At 42.7% G+C, this 27,642-nt stretch overlaps 2 protein-coding genes across 5 annotated transcripts in view; both read right to left on the bottom strand.

The window, feature by feature from the left end:
* The window catches only part of pde4a (phosphodiesterase 4A, cAMP-specific), a 43,837-nt gene extending 37,567 nt beyond the window's left edge, over positions 1-6,270 (bottom strand). Inside the window, exon 1 of the mRNA XM_034220359.1 lies at positions 5,086-6,270. Coding sequence (XP_034076250.1) covers positions 5,086-5,381 — 296 coding nt within the window. The 5' untranslated portion in view covers positions 5,382-6,270. The remainder of the gene's footprint in view (positions 1-5,085) is intronic.
* Positions 6,271-15,016: 8,746 nt separating this feature from the next.
* Positions 15,017-27,335, bottom strand: raver1 (ribonucleoprotein, PTB-binding 1). 4 transcript variants are annotated; one of them, XM_034220368.1, is made up of 15 exons: positions 26,973-27,335; positions 24,386-24,452; positions 21,531-22,000; positions 20,234-20,425; positions 19,379-19,499; positions 19,187-19,287; positions 18,979-19,050; positions 18,558-18,636; positions 18,178-18,365; positions 17,985-18,066; positions 17,726-17,868; positions 17,536-17,607; positions 17,046-17,171; positions 16,838-16,903; positions 15,017-16,732 (listed from the first exon to the last, which is right to left on the bottom strand). In XM_034220368.1, exons 1-15 carry the CDS (start codon positions 27,297-27,299, stop codon positions 16,586-16,588), a joined length of 2,253 nt encoding a protein of 750 aa, XP_034076259.1. In that variant the 5' UTR covers positions 27,300-27,335; the 3' UTR covers positions 15,017-16,585. The 4 variants fall into 4 exon arrangements, with proteins under 4 accessions (XP_034076259.1, XP_034076256.1, XP_034076258.1 ...); XM_034220365.1 differs by lacking the exon at positions 18,979-19,050 and having other exon boundaries at positions 18,558-18,639; XM_034220367.1 differs by lacking the exon at positions 18,979-19,050 and having other exon boundaries at positions 17,726-17,865; positions 18,558-18,639.
* Positions 27,336-27,642: the final 307 nt, after the last annotated feature.

The following is a 27,642-nucleotide window of genomic DNA, read 5'->3' as shown; positions in this document are numbered from 1 at the left end:
TGCAACATTAAGAAAATAAATCCAAAGGAACGTTTATTCTGAATTCACACATGATATTTAGAGTGTATTTTCATTCCACAGCCTAATTGTTAACAGTCTTTCCTTCAAATAGGTTTGCTCTTTAATGCACAGGTCTGTTTGAACTCACTTGTTAATGGCAGCAGATTGCTAACCACATGATGAAGGTTTTGGTGTCTGCTCTGCCCTTGAAGTCTGGGACATTTCAAGCAACCTCAGGAGCATAAAGAATGAAGATTACATCACTGTAAAATACCTTTAAGGACCATAATATAGAAAGAGATGAGGCACTGGAAACTGTCAGTGGTGGGCAGTACAATCCACCACTGGGGATTTGAAGGTTTGAGATTCAGAAATGGCTTCGAGGAGGGAGAGACTCTGCAAGCAGCTGATGATCTCAGTGGACAAGAGAGGGAGAGTGGGAAGAAATGATAGATAGATTCATGACAGAGAAACTGTGTGCTTAATGCCGCTGTAAGCAAAAACAAGGCTATCTATCAGAGAGAATCTGGGAAGCTTCAGGGAACCAGCGAGATGGGACACACAATAGAGAGACAAAGCGGAGCACAGAAATAGAGATGCAATCAATGTAACTCATTTACACTGGGGTGAGATGAAGCACTGAGAGGATATAAAAAAAAAGAGAAATGCAAAAATCAAAGGCTATAATTTTCACGGACAAAAGCTTGATTCAAACAATATTATTAGATCAGATGAGTTTTTTTAGAAAAGGCCAGCATGAGGCTTCCTGCAATCACACTGGATATCTTGAGAGGAAACTGCAGCTAAATAAACTGTGGCAGAGAGTTTGATTTTGTTTTAATGAGCATGACAAAGTAAGAGGAGAAAAGACTGGGTGCTGTTTAAGACAAAAGTAAGCAGACTTATAGTTGCACCAAACTAGGAGATATCTGTTGGTAACAGGTGGACACGTTGTGCAACTTGGATTGTTGATGCCATGGCTCAGTTTGTTTCTTCTCCCTGGGATCCTTGCCAATCCACACTTGTCAAAAACAAAACAACAAATGACTAGTGTATCACCACTTCAATACAATTCAGTGTGAAAAGCAATTAAAACATAAAGATGCCAAGGTTTCCAGCTGATTCACGAAGCTGACTGACAGTTTAATGTGGTTAGCGGAAGACTGCATTTCTAAGGGAGAGTCTTTAAGAGTCCAATGAGAAAAAGTGATGAGAACAAACACAAAGAGGGACCTTGGATGAGAGCTGCACACATCCCTTCGGGCAAACAACCTGTTTTCTGTCATTGCTAAAAGATCTCAGAGGGATTTTACCTGAGGTGGCTGAGCTCTGCCTGAGCCAACCGATAGCGAGCACCATTCTAGGACATGAACTGTCTCCAGATACTAATTGGTGCCGAGAGTAGTGAGAAAAGCACAATGTATTCACAGAAGATCGCAATCTGTAGCTGAAACAGATGGCTCCAAATGAGATAAGAGGTCTATTACTTAACGCTAATAAAGCACATTTGTAGGGGTAAATCCTGAATACTCTCAGCGTGTATGAATGTAACTGTATGATCAACAACACAATACAGCTGTTGTGTTAATTAACTGGAGATGTACTTCATTATGAACTAAATTATGAATGGAGCCGGCCAGACAGGCGGGCATAAGAGCAGCTCCGGCTTACAAATCAGCAGTCAATCCCAGCTTGGGGGGAAAAAAGGTGTAAAGAATGCATGAAGCGATAGGTCAGGGAGAGAGGGAAGCTTTAGTTGGAGATTGTTTCAGGGTACTGAACAGGAAACCTGCTTTGTGCTGTTATTAAACTCTATTGACAGACAGCAGATCTACAGCAGAGGGATATTAATATTCACCTTCTCCCCTTATAGACATACAAGTCATATTGCACATCCAGAGGGATCTGATACTGACAAATTATACAGTCAAGCCCATCAAGTGCCTGTAGGCTTTGCCTTTTTTGGGTAAATGAAATAGATTCTACAAATGCAAAAAAACAAGTAACCATAGCAACAGAATAACGGGAAGAGCCGCTACTCGTTCGGTGTCAGTCAGTCATTTTTGTAACTTCCCCAGAGCGTATTAGGCATGGGACCTGATGACTGATACGCTCATATTAACATCCTCTGACAAAAGGAGTGACAAGTCGGTCGAACAAAAGACATCGGGGGTGGGAAGAGGAGGTAGACTGACAATTTTTGAGGGGGGAGCTGATTGCCACTAAGACTGCCATTTTGTGGGATCCAACAGAGACAGAAATAGACAAGTGAAAACAGTCCCAGACAATGATTCCTCCAACAATTGTGCTAAACCACACCCAGAGTCCCTGTTGTATGCTATCCAACCCTTCATTGGGGACTGTTAGGAGTGCTTCATTTTCAAAAACAAGTGTATCAATTACAGTAACACGCTGCAATCTGTTTTTCTATGAACTTTGTCCCAAACAATTTCACCAGCATCTCTCTGGCTGACTGATCTTTTGAACCTCCAGATGAGGTCTTGATCAACTCTTCTGTGATTGAACGGTCTGCTTGCTCGAGACAAAAAGGTCACCGCTAGGTCGATCAGCACCAAACTAATCAAAGACAAATGACTTTTTCCACTCTCCAACAACAAAGTCACTTCATGTTCCTTAGCAAATACATTTGACCGATCAAAATTTGTCATGAAAATTGCAAAAACTTGTTGAAATAATCTTAAAATGTTGAAATTATATCCAGAATTCACATCTTTCCATAAAGAAATCACAGCAAGAGGGTAATCAGCCTCCATTTGGGACAATTTGTGACAATACTTGTTTAGTAATATGGGCCTTTGTAAATCTAAGCAGGATTAAGGGGGTAACTCCTGATTCTGTCTTCTTTAACATTTAGGGATTGGTGAAATGTATTTCCAGAGATTGAGAGTGGTACTGAGAGCAGATGTACATAGCACTGCTGTGCATAGGCTTGAGTCAATGTAGCCTTGAGCTAGATGTTCATAAAGCTTGATAAATCAAGCGAGGAGATGAGGCATTCAGCTCGAAGCATCCTTTATTCGGACGTAAGTAAGGAGGCAGGATATACAGTTGTGTTATGTGAAAATAATGAAAATAATATAAACACAACGGAAATCCCTGTGGCCTCTCGCTGATATGAAAACAGATTAAATAAGGGTTATTGCAATCCATACGAGCTACGGGTCAGACACTAACCTGGGCACAGCCCACTCATAAATACCTCTACACACACACACACACACACACACACACACACACACACACCACACACACACACACACACACACACACACACACACACACACACACACACACACACACACACACACATACTGTGCATGCGGCATCTCACCACTACTCATGACACACAACTTTCATCTACCAGCCTCCATTCCTCTGAGCACCCTCCTTCCTGACCAATGTGTAGTACAAACACCCACATACCGTACACATCACCTCATGGATGTGCTAAGGCTCATACACACACATGAACACACACACAGTTGGAGCCAGCTTGGTGTCTGAATCAAATTACCTCTCTCTCTCTCTCTCTCTCTCGCTCTCTCTCTCTCTCTCTCTCTCTCTCTCTCTCTCTCTCTCTCTCTCTCTCTCTCTCTCTCTCTCTCTCTCTCTCTCCCTCTGCCCTCTCATGGTTTGCCGCCCACAGAAGGAGAAGGGCAGGCAGAGTCAGTCCCAATGCACTAAAGATTGGACTGCCTCAGAGCGTGTCCTGAGGACTAAAATACAAATCAGCCCTTCCTCCAGTCAGCTGGAGTTGGCCCTTTTCTCAGGGGCCTGCTGGGAAGGCCGTCTGTGGCATTAAAAAGAAAAGAAAAGCATACACAATTATTTTAAAAAGGACCCAACCGTCCTTTCGAGATGCAGCACCTTCTCAGGGATGTCTAAAAATCATCCTGTTAAATGTTGTAGGAGCACATTGGGGCTTTCTCAGGGTGAGGGATATGATAAAGGAGTCGGAAACAGTCCAACATGTTAACTAACTCCTTCACTTACAGAAACATCTGGGGATTTCAGGTCACACAAAGGACAGAGCGGAAGAGGGAGCGACCGGAATTAATAGCCTTGCATTTCTCTTTGTGACAATCTCTCTCAGAAACAGGGATATGACTGTTTAGAAACATGTGAAAGATAACATAAATGTGCCAACCTAGCCCCTGGCAACACTGAAGAGGCTGTCATTTCTATAATCTATTTAAGAAGAGTACTTCTATATGGAGAAGCAAATGATAAAAAGAAAACCATGATGGATTCTAAGTAAGAGGATAAATTAAGCAATTGTTGTGTAAGGAAAATGTATCGTTCCATGACTCACTTAATGAAATGCCTCTAATTCAATCTGCTTGATTAACATGCATAGTGTAATTTGATTTAAGTGCTGGAAGAGTTGTTAGCTGGTGGAGTTAAAGTATCATATCATTCTGCTGTGTTTGATGTCCTCCCCCTAATGCAGTGATGTTCTACTGTCACATCTGAGAGCAGCCATTGGTGCACATTAGAAGCTTCTGTTTGACAGTCCAGGTAACACTTTATGACTTTTTCACATCTTTTTCCCACCATCAACCTAATCTCCACCTCACCACACCTGAGACTCAGTGCCTTGCTAAAGGGCAGCAGAGTGCATAAACAGAGGGCTCCAGACCTCCCTCTGCAAACAAGCTCATAAAGGCCTGTATTGCATGTCAATATGTCAGTGCATCACGCTCCATCGCACCCACTAGACCTTTGGTGCCATTAAAGCGACTGTACCACCTGACATGTGGACGCTCTTTAAGATGTTCCTGGTTTCTACAGATGCTGCTCCTGCGTTTCGAGTGGGTGGACCGGTTTGCGCTTCATACCCATCTGACAGTCTATCCAAAGACGCATAACGCATCAGCACCGAAAACCCACGCGTCCCGCCTCCCGGTAGAAAGCGCTTCATATCAGTTAACCCTTCAGGCACACTGCGTTATTACGCACTCATTAAAATGCACCCCCTCCTCCCCTCTCGTTTACGCATATGCCTTGTGGGCTGTCATGGGCTATTATTGGGATGTTTGGTATGCACACTCCTCTCTCGCCTACCGTTTATTCCCGACACAATTTCCGATGGAGGTGTTTGTGGTCCCGTGGAAAGAGGACGGCCAAGACATCCGAGACTTTTTCAGTCCTGGTCGGTCGGTCGTATCCACGGCGTCTGAGCGCTCCATGTGCCGGTGGTGATGCCGGTCGGTGTCGGAGTAGCCCCGGTGTTTGATTTTGATGGGGGTCCGGGGTTGTCTCCAAAGATGCTGCGGAGGCTTCAGAGTCGCCTGTCCTTCCCGGGGAACCGGGAGCGACAGGGACAGGCTCTTCTTCGAGCACGGCGATCGTTCCATCATAGTGCAAACAAAAATATGAAAGATCCCCTTTAAAAGTTATTTCTTAAATGATATGGCTGTATTCGTTTATTTCAAGCACAAAACAAAGCATTTCATGTCCCTCTCTGCCACTCGAACAAATCAAAGTGACCAAGTCCAGCACAGCCCAGATCTGAATCGTGTTTTCTGAATAACATCAAAAACTGTCACAGTGGTAATCTGGCAACTCAAAAATCGTTAATCTCATTGTTCTCAGTGGAGATCAGTTTTAATTTAGTAGACTCTCCCCTCTGCCGTGATCCTCACCAGTCCTGCGTTTTAGTGATGAGACACCGGTCCTGCTGCTTCCCCTGAAGTTTGACGCCTCGTCGCCCATGGCGCACAACCGGATGACTGTATTTATTTTAGAGAGTTTATTGCTTTTTATCAGCCACTTATTGCAGAGACACACAGATCGCCGGCGCTGGCTTATGTGTGTGGTATTATTGCTGCCCGCACGTCTCTCAGAAATGTCCAAGCAATTTCCATAAAAGTACTCAATCTATCACGGCTCGTGTAGAGCTACGGCATCTCGGAGCGCGCAGATGTCTCCAGTAATTCCTCCATGGAGATGTTAGATCCAGTGATTTCAAAAAGATGGCACACTGCACTCAAAAACCATCCTTCCTCCTCAATACCTCAGGATGGTATGAAGAATGGGTTGAAAAAACAGATGCGATCATTTGTTCCTTTCTGTCCACTCTCTTCTCCAGGCTTAGTTTTGTCAGAATGCATCATAAAATGACACAAATTGATAATTTCGGAGGTTCAGCCATTCTGTTCAGTGTGGGCCATTATCTTCCCATCCTCATATTTGCTGGAGTTCGACGACAAACATTGGCTTCACCACAAAGCTCCCTCTCCCTCTCTACCTCCCTCTCTCCCTCTCAGTCCAGTCTATCTCTATGGTGGTTGGATGGTTGTTCTCCTCAGTGATTTGTCAGCACTGGAGTGTTTTGAACCTTTTATGTGCTCATCCATTATGTTTTGCCCCATGCACGCATTCACTGCGCATTTCCTTGACAGAAAACAAACACAGCAAATTGCTCAAATGATGATGGCAGCTGGGAACAAGGCTTACAAGATCAGGCATCTTAAAATGCCACTGTTAGTCATTTGACCTATTTCTAGCTGAAAATTGTCCCTATTACTTAGCTTCTTCCTGATTGAGGAGTACACTGACACCTCCCAGTACCTCCCCTAATATTTCCTTTCGGCTGGTATTTTTAGATAAAGAACATAATTAAACTCTATCCTGTTTTGGAGCTGGGCAGGGCACTCAGACTGTAAGATGAAAGGTCCTATTCCCACCAGGGACACCGCAGCTAATGGCACTAACATTTTGGATGAAAGCATCTGACTGTAGTGACATTTGTGACAATGATCTGACCTCTGTCAGGCTGGGATCAATGTGTACATGTAATTCAATGTATTGCCCAATCAGGTGCTAGTTGTGTTGACTAGGAGTAGAGGGAACATGCTTTTATTATTTGTGGATGGTACTGTTTCTCTTTAGTGATTGAGAGTATTTAACCTACATTGAATAATCAAACTCAGAAGTACTTAATTTTTTTATATATGTCATAGTCAATGTTTATATTTACCACGTTCAGCTTCATTGTTCTTGTTCTTAGCTGTTATGTCTATTTCTGTAGAATAACATTAAGAATATAAAAAAATCCTTTTATTTGCACACTTGCTTGGCCAATAAGGTTGATTCTGATAATGGATGTGGATCTGCAGTCAGACAGGCTTTAGCTGACATTAAGGTGAGTCTTTAGTGTCTGCAGAATTTTCAACCTTTTGTCCAAATTGCTTTGGAGGAGTTTGTATAGCTGACTATGACATGTGACGAATACGAGCATGCCCAGATCTGGGAACATATCTTATTCCTGATTTGCCACTTTTAGATGGAATGCTATATTTCTCCAGATGGAGTTTGGGTTTCTGTGTACTATATATGGGTACATCACATAAATAATGTACCTGTGGTTATGAGAAGGAGCGTATCAGACTGGCTGTGAAGAACATGGCTGTAAGACAGTTCTTGAGGCCCTCAATGTTGAGTGACAGCTGTTGAGCACTTAGAGAAGATAAGCTCACATTTCCAATTGGTGAACAGCCCACCGGGAATCAGCATGAGTGGACTCATGACAGCCTCAGCTGACCTGGAAGTGCCTTCAGATTTCCAGAGAGGAGCTGGAGTCGGCTACTGGGAAATGAGACATCTGGACGTCTCTGCTTGCTGCCGCTGGTAACCCTGACACAGATAAGGAGCTAAAAAATAGACAGCGGATGCTTGGATGGACTGACAACTTTTCAATGCTGCTGCTTTTCTTTTCCTGCCAGCACAGTTTGAATGCTCCCAGGAGTGATGTCTGAACAGCATCAATGGTGGCACTGACAGCTGTAAACTGATTAATTGAACATCTTGGTGCCATAAATGCAACAAAAAAAAAACTATTTACAGACACGCTTCATTTAGCTGATGCCTTTATCCAAAGTGACTTACAATAAGTGCAATCAACCATGAAGATACAAACTCAGAACAGCAACCAATCCTTTAAGTATAAGTTTTCAATAAGCCGAACCATTGGCATTGGGTTAAAATAGTCATAAACCAAAAGGAAATGGTTATTTACTTTGATAAAGCCATAGTGAGTGGTTGTGGAGAGTCTTGGTGAAGATCTGCTACAACGCCGCCCACTGGCTCCATCCGATGCTGGCTGGCTGAACTACAGCGCAGCAGACCTGACCTCAGGCCTCACACCTCAGGCGAGTCGAGCTCATTAGCCGGGGGCCGCCGGAGACAACCGTCTGCTGCCCTTCATGTGTAGTGTGTGTGCAGCAGGACAAAAGCAGTGTCAAGGGAAGCAGTGGTGCCACTTACAATTAACTGAAAGTCCACTTTTTCCCAGGGGTCCTCTGAAAGCTTTCCTTCATTTCCCTCGTGCCTGGGCTCTGAAAGATTGAAACAGAAGGAAAGAACGTGACCAGAAAGAAATGTAGGGCATAGTAATACCAAGAGATTTTCTACATGTCCAAATATTCCTGTATTCTGACAATAAATCAACATGTTCTTCATGCCAACCCTCACAGTTCTTATGGTTTCATGGAGAATATGCATAACCATAAACAGACAAGTGGTCCAAACCAACAGCTTTTGTTTTCTGGTGAGCTTCACAGCCTCACAGAGCAGAGAGCGTGCAGATTTCTAGTCGAATTTCCATCTATACTGTAAGTACTTCTGTCACACATAGACTGGCGCTGTAAAAAGTGGTTTCCCTTTTGTCCACACGCTTTTTTCTGCCTCACCCTAAATTCAATCTTTAGTTTATTCCGTGCTCATTTCCAGCTGTCTGCCCTTCAGAGCAAGCTAGACAGAAATAAAAACCCAGGTGTGTTTACAGTCTGTTTTATGAGAAGAATTATTGCTTTGAGCTATGATTCTACATGCATACTGTGTAGTGCAATACATTAACAAAAAATTGCAATTGTATGAAGGTATTGAGTTTAAAACTGCTTCAGAAGAAGTGATACTGTATGAACTAGCATCAACAGATGTTCTGTGTGTTTTACCTAAATGTGGTCGGTTTAGGCTTACAGCTGTAGGGGTAATAATGTGAATATGTTGTTTTTGAACCCTATAAACACTAAGCATAAGTGGATTTTCCAGAGCTGACACTGTTTGATAAATTAAGCACTGAAACGCAGTTAGTCATCCGGAATGAACGCAATCCGTGCTCTTGATATAATGGACATCAAATAGTTTACACATACACTGTGTTACTGGATCACGAAATGCACTCACACAATTCAAAGCTATTTGAACTACTTTAGAAATGTTGTGGTAACCTTCAGAGAAAAGCAACAGCAGAAGCATTTTAACTGGAGGTGAGCTGCAGAAGGTTGGAGTAGGCACGTACAGAAGCATTGCAGTAGTTCAGCCACAACACTAAGGCATTCATCATTTTGTCTGCTTCTTTAAAAGCCAAGGTCTAATTTTAGAAGTGTGTTCTCAGCTGAAATTGAAAGAAAAGGCACAGTTTAACATGCTTGTTTGCTTGTCGCATTTATCAAAATAAGACGAGTCGAAAATGTTAGGTTTTAAACTTTTGTGAGTGGCTCAATGCTTACAATCTGTCGGTTTGATATGATCATAACTTTAACCTTCATTGCACGTTTCTTTAGAACAAAAAGAAACACGTAAAATGTAATCATAAAGACCCCTTTCTTTACACACAACTGTGATATGTGATTTAGAATGAAAAGAATATATCCTTGAATATATTTACCTTGAAGCATTGAATGACGCTGGGGACTTTACTTCCTCGCTATGATTCAGAACAAATCTGCAATTTAATTTCAACTTTAAATGATTATTTTCTCCCAGGGCAGCTGTTCCAAAGTATTCAATATTGTCTCCTTGAGAGACAATGTTAAAGTGCAGTACATGTCCTTAGAAAATGAAAAGGGAAAAATGAAAAAGCTGTCTGTATCTGGACGCAGAGAGAATAGGTGGAAATATCTTTAATTTCCCATTTAAAGCCGATGACCATACAACTATAGTGTTTTATTTAAAGGCTGCTTTGGGTCTAGAAATGGTTCATAAAAATCCTAAATGAGCAACTCCAAGCTGCTTATCAGAATCACAGATTAGACTATTGTTACACTGGGAAACACTTTTAAAAAAGAAATACGATACTTCAATTGAATTGAATCGTGCTGCAAGGAATTTCTCTCTGAAGGACAATTAGAAGGATTTAACCAACATTTAAAATACGATTCAGATGCTTCATCAGAATGGGAATGAGCAAGCAAAGACTCCAGGAGTCTGTAACTGCTGCATGCTAACAAGGAGAACTCACTTGTAGGAACGCAGGAAAGAAATGCCCAAACACAGTGAGCTATTTTATTAATTACCCAGGGTTTTGGTCTCATGGCTCTCATATGCGCGAAATCTTGACCAACAAGTATGCAGATCGGAATGTGGCATGGGTAATGTTTTTGTGGAATGTAGGAACATTTCTAACCAGCTCCTTGTGCAAGAATGTTGTACTCTGTCGTAAAAGTACTTTTTGATGACATAGACAATGGACCTTATGTAAACTCATCATGTATAAATGTATTCTTATGATAATTCCCCAGATAAAGAACGTATGATGGGGTATGGGGGAACAATCTTTCCTCGTGCTTGAGTCAGCTTCACACTTCATTGAGTGAGCATCTGATTTATTACCATCAACCTGGCCAAATAGATCTCTGCATTATACATTCATATTGTGACAAATAATTGAAATGCCAAGCAGTCTTGCTAGCTCAGTGCATGTGGATAGGAGGGTCATGCAGGCCATGGTGAAGTACAGCGTGACATGCATTATTGCCGTTTTATTTTAATGTTGGTGAGTGTGTACGGTGGAGATGTAGCTTAAACTGAACATGTAAATAATGTCTCTAGCTTACAGATATTCACAGAAGGCAGCAGATTTTGCATATCGAGCCGAAGGACCATCAGCAGCCTGTCTGGCCTCTGGCCCACACTGAGTCTACACATCGGGCATCAGGGAATGCTGGGAAATAAATCCACTTTCTGCCAGTGGAGGGCCATGAAATATTAATTCACACCTCTTTCCTGACTGTGTGCAATAGTCTGGCAGCTACTCTGTATGTGTGTCTACATGCGTGTAAACACACATGTAGGACAATGAAAAGTAGATTGAAAGTCCTTAAATGTAGGTATGTGTGAGAGAGGAGGAAGTATCGGCATGCTTAGACATGGTTGCAGTAATATGTAACAGTGATTCAGCAAGCTAGTGGGTCATTTATATTAGGTGTGATAAAGGATTCCTAAAATAATTTCAGATTGTCTTTTTCTTTTCCTGTGGAGGTGCAGCGGTGTGGGCGTAATGTCCTCCTGTCCACACTGTGTGCATGTGCGTTAACACAAATCCTACACACACTGAACAACACAATCATTCAGAAGTGATTCTGTGTGCTCTCAAGCAGCACGAGCGTGCCACCACTTTTCGCCTCATTTCCTCTTAAGTAATGTTTTCTTTTTCCAAACCAATCAGATCTTTCTGAAATGTGTCTTGAGTAGAAGGCCGAGGAGCAGTTAGATCGGAAAATGTTGCAACATGGGAGGCAAGGTTTCACTTTATGGACGAGATGAGGACCAGGGAGGCTTTAAATGATTTGATAACTAGATTTGAAAGCTTCTTAAAACTTCTACTAATGATGTTGCGGCGCTATAAGGGCAACTGGAGATGAGAATCAAGTGTCAGAAAGACCACAAGGCTGAGCTCCCACAATGCACTTTAGTGGGCCCTGGTGTGTGATATGGTACTGGTGAAACAGGGGGGCACAATGGAAGTGGAAGACCAGGAAAAAACGACTTAAAGTGCCCATCATGCATTACTACAACCACATTAATTATGCATGTTTGAAAATCTAATCGAAGAATTTTAATGTTATATGAAAAGTATAATCTGTCTTTAACAACTGGCCAGTCAAACAGCATCAGCACTTTAATTTAATCGTTGTGTCTGTCATCATAATTAAAGACCCTTCAGTCAATGTGTGGGTGATGGCAGGTTTCAGTTTACATTTGGATTATATATTGTGCCTTTAAAGACATACAAATTAAAGCATAACATTTTGTTGTTGTTGCACTCTGTTTTTTACATTCAAATAATATGTGCTTAAGGCAATAAACAAGGAGTTCCACAATGAATAACCATCTTACATTTAATTATTAGATAAAAAAACACAGAGAAAAATAAATGCAGGGTTCACGGACAACGTGTTCTTACAATATGGTTTGATTCAATTGTAATCATGTAAGAGACAAGTGGCAGGACGGACATAAGAGAGGAATGAGAGCTGTGCGCAGGATAAAGGATCCGAGTCTGGACAGGAGATATGATTCAACAGGGGAGAGGAGGACGAGAGAAGATTCTCAAAGAGATGAGATTAGGTTTTTGGGTGTGGTGGAAAAAACTCTACATTACCTTGCTACTGCTTCGCTGTGAATGAAACTCTCAGCCTGATGCTTTAACCAGGTCCATCACACTGCTACAGTCAATGTCTGATGCTAGGGAAATTAAATAATCAAACTTAAATGTAAGCATATCTATCCAGAAAATGAGAATGACTGTATGTATAACGTTTGTTTTCTCAGTGCATTAGAACACTGTGCTGGGAAACATAGCTTTTGTTTTCCCACAAATGGTTATCTTATATTATACACTGATACTATTACACAGGGGATCGACTGGAAGAGATGAAAATGAAGAGTGTAACAATAGCCAAGCTTATTTCAGGGGGATAAGGGTACATGTTCTGGCTTGGAATTGAATTCCCTACTATAATATAATCTTGTTTGGCTGTAAGCACGAGCACCGTTCAAACTGAGTGACTTTCACCCTCGCCTGAATTTAGCAAAAGACAGCTCTCTCCTGTGCTGTGGAGATGTTTCACTGTTTTATAGACTGTTTGTCACAGGGGGAGTGGGCTGCTTTCTATGACTAATCTTGCTATAAACAGCACTTGTGACATACCCTTTTTGGTTACTCTTTGTTGCTCGTATATCGAATAAAGCAGTAATAAATCACTGCAGATGTGAATTTAGTTTTATAAAAGTAGCTTACAGTGGATCTGTTTTTTCCCATCTACATTCAAACACATGGCAGTAAAGGTAAGGTCAGTGACATGTTCAACACATACAGAAAGCTCCAGAAATAAAACGTCCCCTTGATTTGTGTGTGGTGGGTGATACATGATGCTGCAGTGATCTGCCGTCAGAGCTCTCCCTCTCTGTATTTGGTAAAATCGCATGTTTCTGCAGCATTCACCAGCAACTGTGCAGGGTGACTGTGTGGGTGGAAATCATGAAAGGCAGAAATCTAAATGTGTCTGACACAGCGTCCGCCGAGCCTCGGTGAATCCCTCTGAGAACTCTGGGTAGACTGGCTGCAGGTATGAGAACATAATTCAAGGGTGCCTGAAGAATTACAGACAAATATACCCAATGACAGGGAAAACCCCATTAATATAGTGCCAGCAGGTCTCAAAAACAACCCAGCATGTCTTCTATACGTTCTCATTTCCATTTTTCTTTAAATATTAATGATAGTTATTTGTTGGGCATCACAACAGCCAAAAAAGTTGCTGGCTGAGAAATGTCCAAGACAATATCCAATGGTCAAGAAAAGGCAGACTCTTATGAGAAATGTACTGCAGCTGTGTTTCTGCCCATCAGGGGAAAGCTCCATCAGCTCAGGGCTCAGCAGGTCCACATGAATTACGACTAATACAAACCCTTCATCCTGATGAGTGCTGAGAGGAAGAGGAGCTCTTCTCCCTGCCTCCTGCCCCCTAGCCCCTCGGTGTGAAGGGTGAGGGACGGCGATGCAAAGGGCCAATCACCCGAGCAGACCACTTTAAGCTCAGTTTGACATGCCTTTACCTTCAGAGTCTGCTCAACAGAAAATACTGGGCTTAGAGAACATAGCTGAATTATTTCACCTCTTTTTCACGTTCAATACATTTGAATATCATCAGTCTCTAGTCTTATCATATGGGAAATGTACTTCACTTCTCCCTATGATATCCTATTTGCTTGTTTGCATTTCTTGAGCAGCCTGTTATCAGCCGTTATGGCTGACTGGCTGAGGCTGTTAAATTATTCATTCAGGGAGCACAATGCATCCTCTCAGCAATAACTTGTTTACCATTCATACAGGTCACATTTACAGCATTAACGCTCTGATGGAGGCAGAGGGCGTCTGCCTGGTGACATGTAACCCAAGAACGCAGGAAAGTCAAAGGCTATTATTGGGTTGTTACAAGGTTAGTGTATTATGTACATCATGAAACACTAACAACCGTTAATTTATTTTCACATATTAGGCAACAAAATGAGTTTCCAATTAAATTTACAAGATGTTTTGAGGCTTCCCTTTTGTTTACTTCATGCTGTTCCTCAACATCTGTCTGCAAGGTTGTAGAAGCATTAGTTTTACGGTTGGTTGCCAATCCAATAAAGCAAAACATCCGGCTGTGCACGCGTTCATTGTTGATTGAGAGGAGGCATATCAGTTCTGGTTCATTACTCACATAATCAGCTAAATTATGAATACGATAACCGCTGTGCGCATCTCTGTGCAGCTCAAAATACTTTGGTTGGCCTATAAATGATTGTTCGACTCAAATGTGTTCTTTTCATGCCAGCACCCCTACTGAAGGATGACATGATTCAATAATAATAATGGGACCAAAGGCAATTTGCATTAACCAGCTCTAAACCCATGTGGGGATTTATTTTTCTTTAACTTTTGATAGTAAATCTAAAATTATGTAAATCTGTTCAGGGTCACTCAAAATCAATTTGGATCCCTCTGAACTTAATTCGGAAATTAAGACTCCAAAAATGAACCTCCAAAAGGCAGTTGTGCTTCAAGAGGAAATGATGTGTTTGTGTTAAACTAAAAACAAGGGCATGTCCCAAAGAACAAGTCAAACTTTTTGGGATAAAGTACAAAGATATGTTAACCCTAAAAAGAAGATTAGCATGTAGCAGCTGCAGTAAAGCTCAAGCAAAAAATGAAATGACAACATTAAAGGTTTAAATAACATTTACTTGCTCTCATCACACACATACAGAGACAACAATGGCAGTACAGATGAGAAGATGGTAGAATCAAAATAAATGATCATACAGTACGTACACAGTATCTCTTGGTCCATACACAACATGGGCGGCCTGCTGTGGCGCCACTCAGCTGTCCCACATACAGCCAAACAACAAAAACACGAGGAGCAGCAAATTCATTCAAAACACCAGACCAGAGGCAGGTATGATTTAAGAAAAACAAAAGTTTTGGACTCTGGAAAAGTATCAAGCTTAACTATTTACACAGCAAAAAACACAGAAATGGTAAGATGTAAGCCAACACAGGGCAGGATGATGTCACAGAAAACACTGTTAAGGCTCAAGTGTAGCTGCATTTCCTAGCAGAAGTCAGAGGTAATGGGGTTTTCACAATCAAACTGTCAACCAGATAGATTAAAAAAAAAGAGAAAAAAGAAAAACAGACAGCCATGTCACTGACCAATTACTAGCTTCCATTAGTACATCTTAAGACTCAAAGGAATGGCACATGTCCACCGGCCCATCAACTCAACCAGAGATGTGGCGTTTGGAATTTAGACTTTATAAACCAGAACTCATACAAACAGAAAACATTTAACTCCTGGACATACGGGTGAGAGAAGACTTAAGAATGGCATCTTATAGCGGTGAGAACAGATAGGATTGTGACCTCCAAGTGCATCACTCAACCAGTGTAGAGAACAGACTCCGTAAACAAGTTGGAGGGTGTGAATCAAAGGACAAACAACGTGGAAAAGATTAGGCTTGAGAAAATATGCCAGAAGGGTAAAAAGCTTCAGTGTCATTATACACAGGCTGGTACATACAGCTGTCATTGGTGGATGGAGAGCTGTATGTTAACCAATGAAATAAGGCCTGGATCCAGAAAGAGTAATAAAGCAAAATATACAACCCTGTGAAAGGAGAAAAAAGAAAAAACACCATCTCTATAAACAAACTACTGAACGTTTTACATGGAATTAGGAAAGCTGTTTAAAGAAAAAAGTAAACTTTTGAATTAAAGCTTGTTTTTAAATACAACGAAGTCCCTTTACGGAAATTGTGGACAGCCTCACTTTACATTATGAAAAGCAGCCTCTGGCCACCATTGAAAACTGGCCAAACTATATGTAGCTCTGCTAATATGGCACACTCACAGGAATAAAAATGATCAAGAGAAAATACTTCCATTTCCTGGTTAACCTTTTTTTTTTTTCACTGTACACGTTTTTCAACAGGAAATTAAAAGTCAAATTTTAAAAATAAGGAAAAAAGTAAAAACTTAAAATTTACCAACACACTAAAATCATATATACACAACAGAAAAAAATACAACCACCAAGAATTCTAATGAAGTGACACAACTGTCCAGATAGCAACAGGCTGCACTCCCCGACCCTCCAGGGGTCCCTCAGGAGTACAGAGACAAATCCAAGGAACACCACGCTATAAAGTTCAAAGGAGAGCGGAGGAGATGCCATTGTGTCCTGGCTGCTGATTGGCTACTCCTACAGCAAGAAGCATTCAGCTGTACCTAAAATATACGCTTTCGCTTCAGGTAGGAGTCTGCATAGTGGCCCCCAAGGCCCTGAGAATGCTGGCCCACGTAGCCCCCTTCAGGGCTCGGCTCCGGAGATGGGATCAGCCGGGAGAACACACGCTTGTGGCCACCAATAGGAGTCTAGAATTTTGAAAAAATCAATAAAGAGCAGATGTGCTTAAAGGTAAAACATTTTCACAAAAAGTTAAGACTCATAACGCTTCGACAAGAAGGTTTAAATATTACCTTGGCAGCATTGCTCAGGCCTGGGGGGAAGTCTGTGGCGTGGCTCGCAGGAGGCATTCCCACAGCCTGAGGACAAACAAGCAGCCTTCAGTGGACTACACTTCTACCGAGGCTCATGCACTCAGCCTCACATTCATTATTGACCATGGGATTATTCTTCGAAAACATTTCCAAAAGAAAAGAGGACAGTCAGAAGCTTCAGGCTTACCCTGTTGAGATGGGGGGTTGGAAGGTTTCTGTCCTCCGGCCCCGAGCTGTAGTAGGGGGACATGGGTTCACTGGGAGGGTAACTGTAGGGGGGGAACCGCTCACTGTAGTCAGGGTGACGGGGAAGCTGCAGAAACAAAGTGTGTTAGAGTTGGGCAGTAAGCATGTCGTCAAATAACCAGGGGGAAACAATTCCACCGTTTGGGGCAGACGTTACACTTTTGTGAGGGGTGGCAGGGGAGTAACTCAATTAAAAAAGAGAAAATGTATCAGTTTTATTGTATAAACCAACACTTCAAGAACCATTAGTTAAGACGGCTTATTGATTCGTTAAATAAGAGGACAAATAGATATTTCTAACAGTTGACTTTGCCTGCAAGTAAGCCTATAATACATTTTCATCCTGAGATTTGGTTTTGAGTTCAGAACAGTTATACCCCCTTATAATCCAATTCAAATACTGCGGTCTTGAAATGTTTGACAAACCCTACCTGCTGACGAAATCCAGCCAAAGCTCCAGTATCAAGGTTCTCCTGCAGTTCATACAGGTGGGCCAGAGGATCCTGAGGAGAAACACCAGATCACATACAGCACAGTGAACGAGCAGCCATGCACTAAACCCTAAATTCATAAGGTCACAATGACATATTTTCATGGAACAAGTCTTTCAACGCTGGTTACCTGGTGGAGAGGAGGGTACTCGGGGCTGTAGGAGTCCTGGTAGCGCAGGTTGTAATTTGGCTGTAAGCTCTGATATGTGTGATGGTTGGACACATTACTTAGAGTGGGTCTTTTCCTATAGGGGTGAGGTCTGCAGCTTTCTACTGGAGTAACAAAGTGAAAACAGACATTATCCATATATGCTGGAACATGTTTTTCTATTTATTAAGCTGTAGGAAAACTAGAACTACACAGTATTTAAAAACAAAAAGGGAATTACCTGAGGGAAAACCACTGTTGACACCGAGGAAGGCACTCTGGGGATGGTTCACATCTTTTGGAGGGTCTCCCAGTAGAGATACCTTGCCGGAGGGGAAAATGGCTTTTTATTATTCTGTTATTTACATTTGGGCACAACGCTAGACACAAATACAAGAGGTAGAATACATTATGGAAATTGCTTGGGACCTCACCCCTTGTGCTGTGAGGCCATCTGCTCCCATCATGCCACCCATCAGGGGCATGGAGATGCCCTGCAGGGTGGGAGAGGAAGTCTGGGGGAAGGTGCACATTGCTGTGGGGGACTCCTGCTCCCTTGCCAGGGATCTGCCATGTTGCATTGACTTCAGGGAGCCCATAGGATCCGTTTGAAGACCAAGACCTAAAAGACAGATTATTGAATTTAAATGTTAACATGCATGACATCTTGAATTGTGAGCAAAATGTAATGAGCAATTAAAAAAAAAAAAAGGTGAGAAACCATTATTTACAAGCCCGGGGGGATACAGATGTTAAGCATCATATGCGAAGAAGAAAAAAAATAACATGCGGCTGGAGTCGAGGAATGTCAAACCTTGGGGCAGGTCTCCGAGCAGATGGACTCCCTGCTGGACAGGCAGAGCGGCCAGAGGATTCTCCCCGATGAGTCCTGCCTGCTGGCCAAAGGAGAGAGAGCAAAGGTCTGTGTCACAGGAGGGTCACAGCCTGGCTGCAACACTCGAGCGGGGGAGAACCGCTGCACTACACCAGCACACCTAATCAACACTGAGTCTTACTCACCACGTATGAAATGATGTCCTTGCAGAGTGGCTATTTACACATTTTGTACACACCAATCAGATCACTCAAAAGTACGCCTCACACACAAAACAAACCTCAATTTCCTAGCGAGAGCTTACCCACCCAGGCATCACGTTCTACTATCACCAATCACACAAAAAGATCAATCCAGCTTACCCACCAATAGCCAAACACAAAACACCATTATCACTCACACAAGGGACTAGAGGGTTTTCTTTATTGTGCAGCACCTGAGCCCAAAGAAGATGATTTCCCAGAAAGACTTGCTAATGGTGAAGAAGGAAAGAGCAGAGAGTATGGGGGGGGGGGAAAGAGAGTGTGAGTGGGTGAGGATGAATCAAAGCGAGCCGAGCGGCAAAGGAGCCACATGTCAGAGTGAAAAAGGCAGAAAGGCTACAGTACCTGCTGCACCTTGGCCTGGTTCTGAAGGAGCAGCTGGAGCAGGGCGGCGGAGAGGGCGGGGTTTGCCAGCAGGGGCATTGTGGGAGCTGCCCCGAGGAGGCCTGCACACAAAGAGGACATCAGGACTCACAGCTCCAGAACAAACCCGACAATTAAAAAGGCATTGATTAAGAGGAAGTGAGTCATTCTCACCTTGTTTGGGCCCCTGTGACAGCGGGTTGAGCAGCATCTTGAGGGTGGCAGGGTTATTCAAGCCTGTTAGTATCTGCATGGCTGTGGGATCAGGGAGGAGACCTTTACCCCTATTCACAGCCTTAAAAAAGAAAAGAAAAAAGAGGAGGACAGGACACAGAACAGGCAGTCAGCACAAAGTCAAATGTAATAGTAGCTTTTGACTCATACCCCTTTCACACCAAGGCTTTTCCCGTTCTAGCTCCGTGCTAGAGCTTTTCTGGTTCAGAACCGGTTCAGCTCCCGCTCTGTTCACACCGCTCAGAGCCCGACAGGTGCTGCGTCATCGTTTGCGTCATGACGTAACCATTTGCGTGCCTGCTTCATAAAGCCAAACCGTGCGGAAACCCCTCACATCGACAACAATAACGGCAGATTGTATTGAAGCGCTACTCGTTTTGGTTTGTCGAAACGACTTTACAGTCGTTACATGCTACATTCAAAAGTTCTTTACAATCATCAACGACGATTCCGTAGCAGAAAGAAGGTAAATATACGTCCTATTCGATGGCGTTAGAGCTAGCTGTTGTTAGCCTCTGCATGCGCCAAGCTCAAAATACCCAGCTTTGCAGTATTAATTACTATGGTATAACATTAAAACTGATTCTCAATGTTATTTCCACAGATCATGTTGAAGCTGGCGGAAAGGCGGATGCTTGCTTTCTAGACCGACAACTTTTTGGTGCTTGAAACTTAGACGTGGCTCCGCTGCGGTGTGAACAGGAAAAACCGGTGCTTTTCAAGCTCCAGCTCCGAACCGGCCCTGGAACCGCGTTGGTGTGAAAGGGGTATGACACATTAGTTTGACTTAAATACCATGGTTTGGGCAGCGATCAGAGCAGCCAACATGCTTCTTCCAGGAGGCCCAGGGGCACAGAAGGACACCCTGATGTTTGTCCCACCGAGCAGCCTGCCGTCAGACAGGCGCTGCGCCTCCTCTGACATCTCAGATGAGGGAAACTCTAAGACCGCAAACCGACGAAAACTTCCATCTTGTCCCTGAGCCAACTGTGTGGAGAAAAAAAAGGGTTATTCTCATATCTTAAAGGCAATTTGTTGCTAACAAATACAGCAAGACCGGTGCAACACTGACTGCTAGGCTTGTGGTTTTTGACCTTCACCCATATGTGCTGCACATATAGGTAGGGAATGTCCAGATCTAGTGACTCCCCTAATTGGTGGCATTCAGGCAATTTGATAGCAACTACAGGTTTTATAAGGCAACCTCTCATAATACTTATATTTGACTGTTCCTCAACATTGTACACAGAAGTTTATTACAGAGTTGCTTTTCTAAAATATAAGTTGTGAATTTCCTTTTACAGGCCTTAAAATTAATCCGGCAACAAATGTAGCCTCATGATTTGAAAACACCAAGTGTAAATAGTTCAAAAGCCAAAACAAAAGCCTATTTGCATTTTGTTAAAACGTTTCCCTTAAATCACTGCATTTGCCACAATCCTTAAAAACCCTGAAACCAGCAGAAAGCACAACTATGCGTGTTAAAAAGGCTGACGCTCTCTCTTTCCAGAAGAGCCTGCTGAATGACACCACCTGGGGGAGTCAGGTGGTCATCACCATAGAAACCAGCAATGCTCACTGCTATAGAAACTTTGAGTGGCCACAGGAAAACTGGGGTAAAGGTGAAAGGGTACAGAAACACCAAAACATTTCATTTGTATATACGCAAAAATAGAATCTTGCCATCCGTACCCCTTCAGTGGCATGGCTACAACTCATATACACATGTCAGCACATTCAATTCAAATCCAATCCGGGAATATCAAATGGCTGATCCAAACTCGAATAACATTCATTATCTGTGGTGTAAAATACAATCTGGATAAATCATTTTTCTAAAATCATATCAATTTGTACCAGTGTTTTAGAGCTGCAACTAATCCTTGAGCGATCAACAGATAAATAATCACCAATAAGCATTCATTAAAGAAAGACATCACATCTGACTTTGAGAAACTGGGAAGTCCTAATATTCTGACATTTTATAGATCAAATTATTACTCCACTACTTTTGAAAATGTATGGCAGTTTAATCTATGATGAAACAAAAGTTAGTTGCAGCCCCGGAGTGTTCATTTGTGTTGCATCTGACCTGGCAGAAGACTGGCGCATGGGTGTCAGCCAGGGCATTGCGGAGGTCTTGGGCTGTCAGCAGGCTGGGGGGCAGACGGTCCACACAGAGACACTTGGAGTTCAGCAGTGGATATGTGAGGGAGCCCACTTCAGTCCAGTGGACGTACAGCATGCGGGAGCCCAGCTGCTTTCCCAACAGCTCCGACTTGGCCCTGGCAGCAGAGTCCTTCTTCATGTACTCCACAAAGCCATAGCCCTTGGAGTGCCCCGTGGAGGCGCTGTACACCAGGAAGCAGCGCTCCAGGTTACCAAAGGGCCGCACCAACTCCTCAAACTGCTGCTGGGTGAAGGCGCGGGGCAGGTTGGCGATGCACAGCAGAGCGTCTGTTGGCTGCAGCTGCACAGAGATCTCCCGGTCCCGTAGCACATGCTGGTGGAAGTCTTTGATAGCACACTGTGCCTGTTCCCCATTGAGAAGTGTCACAAATGCTAAGGGAAAAGAGGGAAACGTTAAAAGTGAGGCAGTGATATTTGTTCAGTCAGCATTCAAATAGATTATTCATATACAGCAGGTCTCAGGGAGCCAGCCTTAGTGATAACAGTCCTCCAGGTGTGATAAAAGACAACGCTGGTGGCAGAATGTTACCACCCACATGCTTTCATGGCAATGCAATATTTCTCTTATTGAGACTACAAAGGGAGCTATCACGGCTGACAAGAATCAAAGACATTTTATCTGATTATGTTCAAACCTAAAAAAACACATATAGCCCCGTTTATAGTATTGACATCACCAATTTAAAGTGTATACCAATTTGACAGACTCTTGTACAACAGAGCCCTATGGTGTGATGCTCAGTGTCACAAAAACATCCTGTAAACCATGTTTTGAAAGAGAAGCGGAGGATTACAACAACAAATGTTGCAGCCTGAAAGCCAAATTAAAATAAAAAGGTTATTATAGCCTAACCATCCGACCAGACCTAAAATATGGAGTGTGGAGTGCTACTTGGAGAGGTCCCAGTTCACCTCCTGCCCTGCTGTGGTGCCCTTGAGCAAGGCACCGAACACTCCCCACCCCCCCATTGCTCCCCGGGGACTGTACAATAGCTGCTCCTAGTACTAGACTCCTGGGGTGTTTCTCAACCTTGAGTAAAGCTGCTCCAGAGTCACTATTTCAAGCATACTACGTCATCGAGTGCCGCCAAAGTACTGTTCCAATGTCCAGCATACTTGGAATTCTACTGAGCCCAGAGTACTTCGTTTGGAGACATTTCGAGGCTGCACATGTGTAGACTCCGGTCTTAAAATCCCCACAATGCTTTGCGCACGGACCAATTTCCCCAAATCTGTGGCAGAAAATGTAAGGCGGGGCCTCTCATATGACACACACCTGCTAGCCTGTTCCACTCTTTGTTTTCCGAATGCCAGGAAGTATTCTTGCCTCGCTTCTGAAGCAAGTGACTCGGAAGACATGTGCTACCAAGCAAGCGTACTCGAGATTGAGAAACACGCCTGGTACTAGGATGGGTTAAATGCAGAGAACAAATGTCACTGTGTGCTCTGCATGTGTGACCATTAAAGAGGGGTTCATCCCTCCCAATTCTTCTTCTTCTTCTAACTTTTTCACCAGCCAACTATTTTTCTACAAAAGCACACCTAAATGTGAAGGTTATCTGCCGCGGCAGTTTGGTAGATAACAGACATACCCCGAGTTTACCATCTGGCTTATGCTATTTCCTGCCCCATAATTATCAGACATTAAGGTGCGGTTTTCTGTTTAAGTGCTCTTGAATGTCAGATCTTCCTGACAAATTGATTTTGAGGCTTCTAAAGAAAACCTGATCTTTGTTGCAATTAGACCATTGTAAACAAGCAATTCCTTGATTTAAGACGCAGCTCACATTTTGGGGCATACAAGGTGAATTTATACCCCTAAGGATAATTTATGACTGATTATTTTTGCATTTTGATTCACAGAATCTGGTTTCCTTGATGCATACAAATAAGTAACTGTTGATGCGACAAGTGAGTTCAACCATATGTCAATCAAATTCACAGATTGGATCTTGCCAATCCTGCTGCCTTATAAGGTAAGGATGAAGAGGGCAGACATTAAGTTAACTGCAGAGTGGGATGAGGAAGAACTCTGGTTACATGACTTTAGAACATTGTTTTGTTTGTATGAGAGTTTCAAATGAAAGAAAAATAATAAATGTGTTAAAGTATGGTAGGGCTATTATAAACAATTATTTCGTAATTTACAGAACAATTTATAGTATTGAGATATATACAGCAATTGTGATAACATTTTAGCCATATCACCCATTGAACACATTTCTCACAAGCCACTTATTTTTCTGGATTTCTTACATGAAACAATATTTTTTTTAGATACATAAATTAAAAGAAATAACTTTGTTTGGCATTTTGGCTGTTGCCATATTGTGTCTTTTTGCAACCAGGAGTGACACGAGATTCCGAACCAACAACCGAAATGCTACCAACTGAAATCTCTGTGAAATTAAAGTTCTCGGACCAAAATACAGACAAGACCTGGACAAAACCTCTGTAAAGGCCCGTCACTCACAATGGACATCATATTTTAATGACAATTCTACCAATTGAGACCATAAAGTAATAAAGAAATCTTTACCTAGTAACAAATCAAGTTAGAAGTAGGATCATTTTCTCATAGAGCTAATATATAATATAAAGGCACTGCTGTATTGGTTTGTTTCATAGCCGAAGGGGGCCGCTGGTATACAGACTACAATCACACCTTGAATACAAACCAGCAGCAAACAACTAGGGTAACATTTGAGGGATTTAGTTCAAGTTAATTTATTATTAATTCAAGTTAGTTAAACTAACCTGTGCCCTTGTATTTATCCACAAAGCAGTACTTCAAGTCATAGTTGCCCAACAGCTCATGGACCTCCTGTGAATGAGAAAAAACAAAAATTACATTAAGAAATCTGAATTGATACAACCATTTAACCAAGAAATCACACATACAATATTTTACTAAAAGAAGACGTTTCTTTATTGTAAATTGGTTAAAGGGGACCTATCATGCAAAATGCACTTTTGTACGTCTTTTATACATGAATATGTGTCCCCTGTGTTCCAGGGAACTCACCAAGTGTCAGAAAACACAACCCTCTCTATTTTCCTCCGTACCCAAATCTCTAAAAAAGGGGCTGCAACGGATCTGATACAGACTGATCCAGATTTGAACACTGTCCTGACGTCAGGAAGGTGGCGCTACGGCTATTGGTCAATTCTCCACCTATCAGGGGCATGAGAGGTTGGGCCACGGCCGGCCATTGCCGCTCGAAAGCGCTGAAGACGCTGTAGTACATATGCCAGGCCTGTAAGTGGCGCTGTAGTCTGCCACAAAAGCAGCGACGAAGGCTTCCCTTGCATGGTTGCCCTTCTGTTTATTCTCCGCTGTGGCTCTTTTTCTCCCTCCCCGAGGCAAGCGTTTGCACATCCTGCTTTAAAACAAATGAATAATTACTATATAATCATATGTAAGGGATAATGCTGCGAATGGATCTGGCCCTTCGTACATCCAGGACATGGTTAAACCGTACAACCCAGCACGTGCACTACGCTCTGCATCAGCCAAACGACTCGTTGCGCCCTCGCTGCGAGGGGGACCCAAGTTCCCATTGGCGAAAACACGTGGGTTTGCTGTCCTGGCTCCAAGATGGTGGAATGAGCTCCCCATTGACATCAGGACGGCAGATAGCTTGCACATCTTCCGGCGCAAACTGAAAACTCATCTCTTTCGACTCCACTTCGAGCGTTAGAACTATTAACGAAGCACTTTTATACTAATAAAGGACTGGCTTACCTAAAGCCAGTTGAGTAGCACTTGAAATGTTTGGCTCTATGAAACCTGATGTACTTATATGATTCTGTTTTCTTCAAGGTTGTGTCTTCCTGGTCGAATGTACTTATTGTAAGTCGCTTTGGATAAAAGCGTCAGCTAAATGCAATGTAATGTAATGTAATGGATAATGTGCAGCGGCGCGGTCATTATGGGGAAAAGAACATGAAGGTGTTATGTGTTAGGTGCTGCACATTATCCCGCTTATTACATGGCCACATTCTCAACAAAGTAACGACATGACTCCCAATATTAATTGAAATGATTTTATGGATTTAGAAAATGATTTTATTGATTTAAAAAATAGTTGTATTGATTTAAATTGACATGCATCCGCTAAGAAAAATAGTCCATTGTTACTGTTTGAACTAACGTAGCAACGGCAGGAACTGCTTCGATAGTGTTGTTGAGGAGCTTTTTGATTACAGATTTGAAAACATCGTTGCTTGCTTTAAAAGTAGCACAATTCATTATGTCAAACCTTGGAAAGTATCTAGATATCCCTGCCCTAATGCCAAAGTAACTGCCAACTCCCCTCTCCTGCAGGGGTCAGTTGCAGCTCACAGAATCAGCCCCCTGTAAAAACAGGGCTGGAAAGAGCAAATAGAGCGAAATGAGGCATGGCTAAAATGCAGGATCTGTTTGGTATTTTGAAAAAAATATATATATTTATATAGGTATGGCCCTACAATATATGTTTCAAATATAGCATGATCGGTCCACTTTAACTGTAGGTATTCACATAATTAACTCATTCATGTCACTTGGAAACTAGCAACAAGTTGCACCTGTGGAGGGGTCAAAGGTCATTGTTCTATGATAAATTGTTCTGCGCTGCTTTTGACCATTCACAAACGAATGGCGATTCTATCTAGCATTTTCTGAAACGTTTTGTCTCTACACCTTCCACCTTTTGTTATATTGCAACTCACATCTCGAACTCCCACTGCTCTCCCCCCCCCCCCCTCTCTCTCTGTGAACAATGGTTCCGCCCGCAGGCTCACCGCTCCCCACGAGTCAGGCACGTTCCAAAAAAATGTGGCATCATGAGTAAGTCACTGGCTGGTCGATACAACCAAACGCCAGCTTAAACAACAGATGGGCTGATGAATAAAGTCCCACTGCACCTGTAACCGCCATGTGGGGGAGGATAATCAACGACAGTTTTGATTTGGTGTTTAAAATAGTAAAAATAAAATCCAAATATAAAAAGTTATCAAGTTGTTGCCTACGAGGCAGGAGTGGCAGGTCATGCAGGCCACAGATGACCATTATTGACAGTTATCTGACCACCTGGCAGAAATCCTAACAACCCAAACCCCGAATTAAAACAATAATGATACTATGTGGCTACCAAATAACAGCTATGGTGTGTTCCCTTTAAATTAAACCAATTGCATATTCATTAAAACAAAAATATCGCACTATTCAAACCTAAAATCAGCTAACGAGTTAAATGGCTACTCGGCTAAGATAGGTAGCATGGCAAAGCAATTTGGAGCTAGGCTAACGTTAGCAATCAATCATCCAATAAGTGAAACCTCCAGGACTTTTTTCTCTTACCTGATTGCTAACGTCGGAGGGTAGATTCTTTATTATTATTTTTCTACGGTTGTAAAACTCCCGGCGAGTTCTCTCTAAGCGGCTCTCTATCTCTTCGGGGCTCAGTGATGTCAGGTCCTCGTCGACCCTCCGCTGACAGTCGCGGTCCGACGGTGAGTCCTCTCCGCCGGGTTCATGATACCGGTGGTCTCCTCCGGACATCCAGCTTTCGTGACCCGCATCCACAGGGAGGTCGTAGTTATCGTGAAGCGGACGAGAGGCGAAACTGAGACCTGTGTCTGTGCTCTCATCTCTGGCAGCTGTTCTAACAGACACAACGGCCGCCATCACTCTGTTTGGTGGAAGTTTTTGTCGGTCTGAAAACTCAGCCCGATTTGAGCAGTTTAAACAATACACACATGGCCCCAGCGCCGCTTCTCATTGGACGAGAGGAGGACGCATTCTCCATGACTACGACGTAACTGAGGTAGGGGGCGGGGCCACGTTAACTCAAACTGGACATGAATGCTGCAGATCCTGCAGTTCTCAGTAGAGACAAGCCAGTGGGCTTTAAACGGCTTTAGGGATTCACCTTTTTTTTTTAAAACTACCCATTTATGTCCAAAGGGATGCGCCAATCATTCCAGTTTAGGATATAGATTACAAAACCATGACCTTAAATATTAGTAAT

Source organism: Gymnodraco acuticeps, unplaced genomic scaffold (assembly GCF_902827175.1).
Source record: "Gymnodraco acuticeps unplaced genomic scaffold, fGymAcu1.1, whole genome shotgun sequence".
Lineage (NCBI taxonomy): Eukaryota > Metazoa > Chordata > Actinopteri > Perciformes > Bathydraconidae > Gymnodraco > Gymnodraco acuticeps.
The sequence above is the reverse complement of the archived record's forward strand: the minus strand, read 5'-3'. Positions and strand labels throughout refer to the sequence as shown.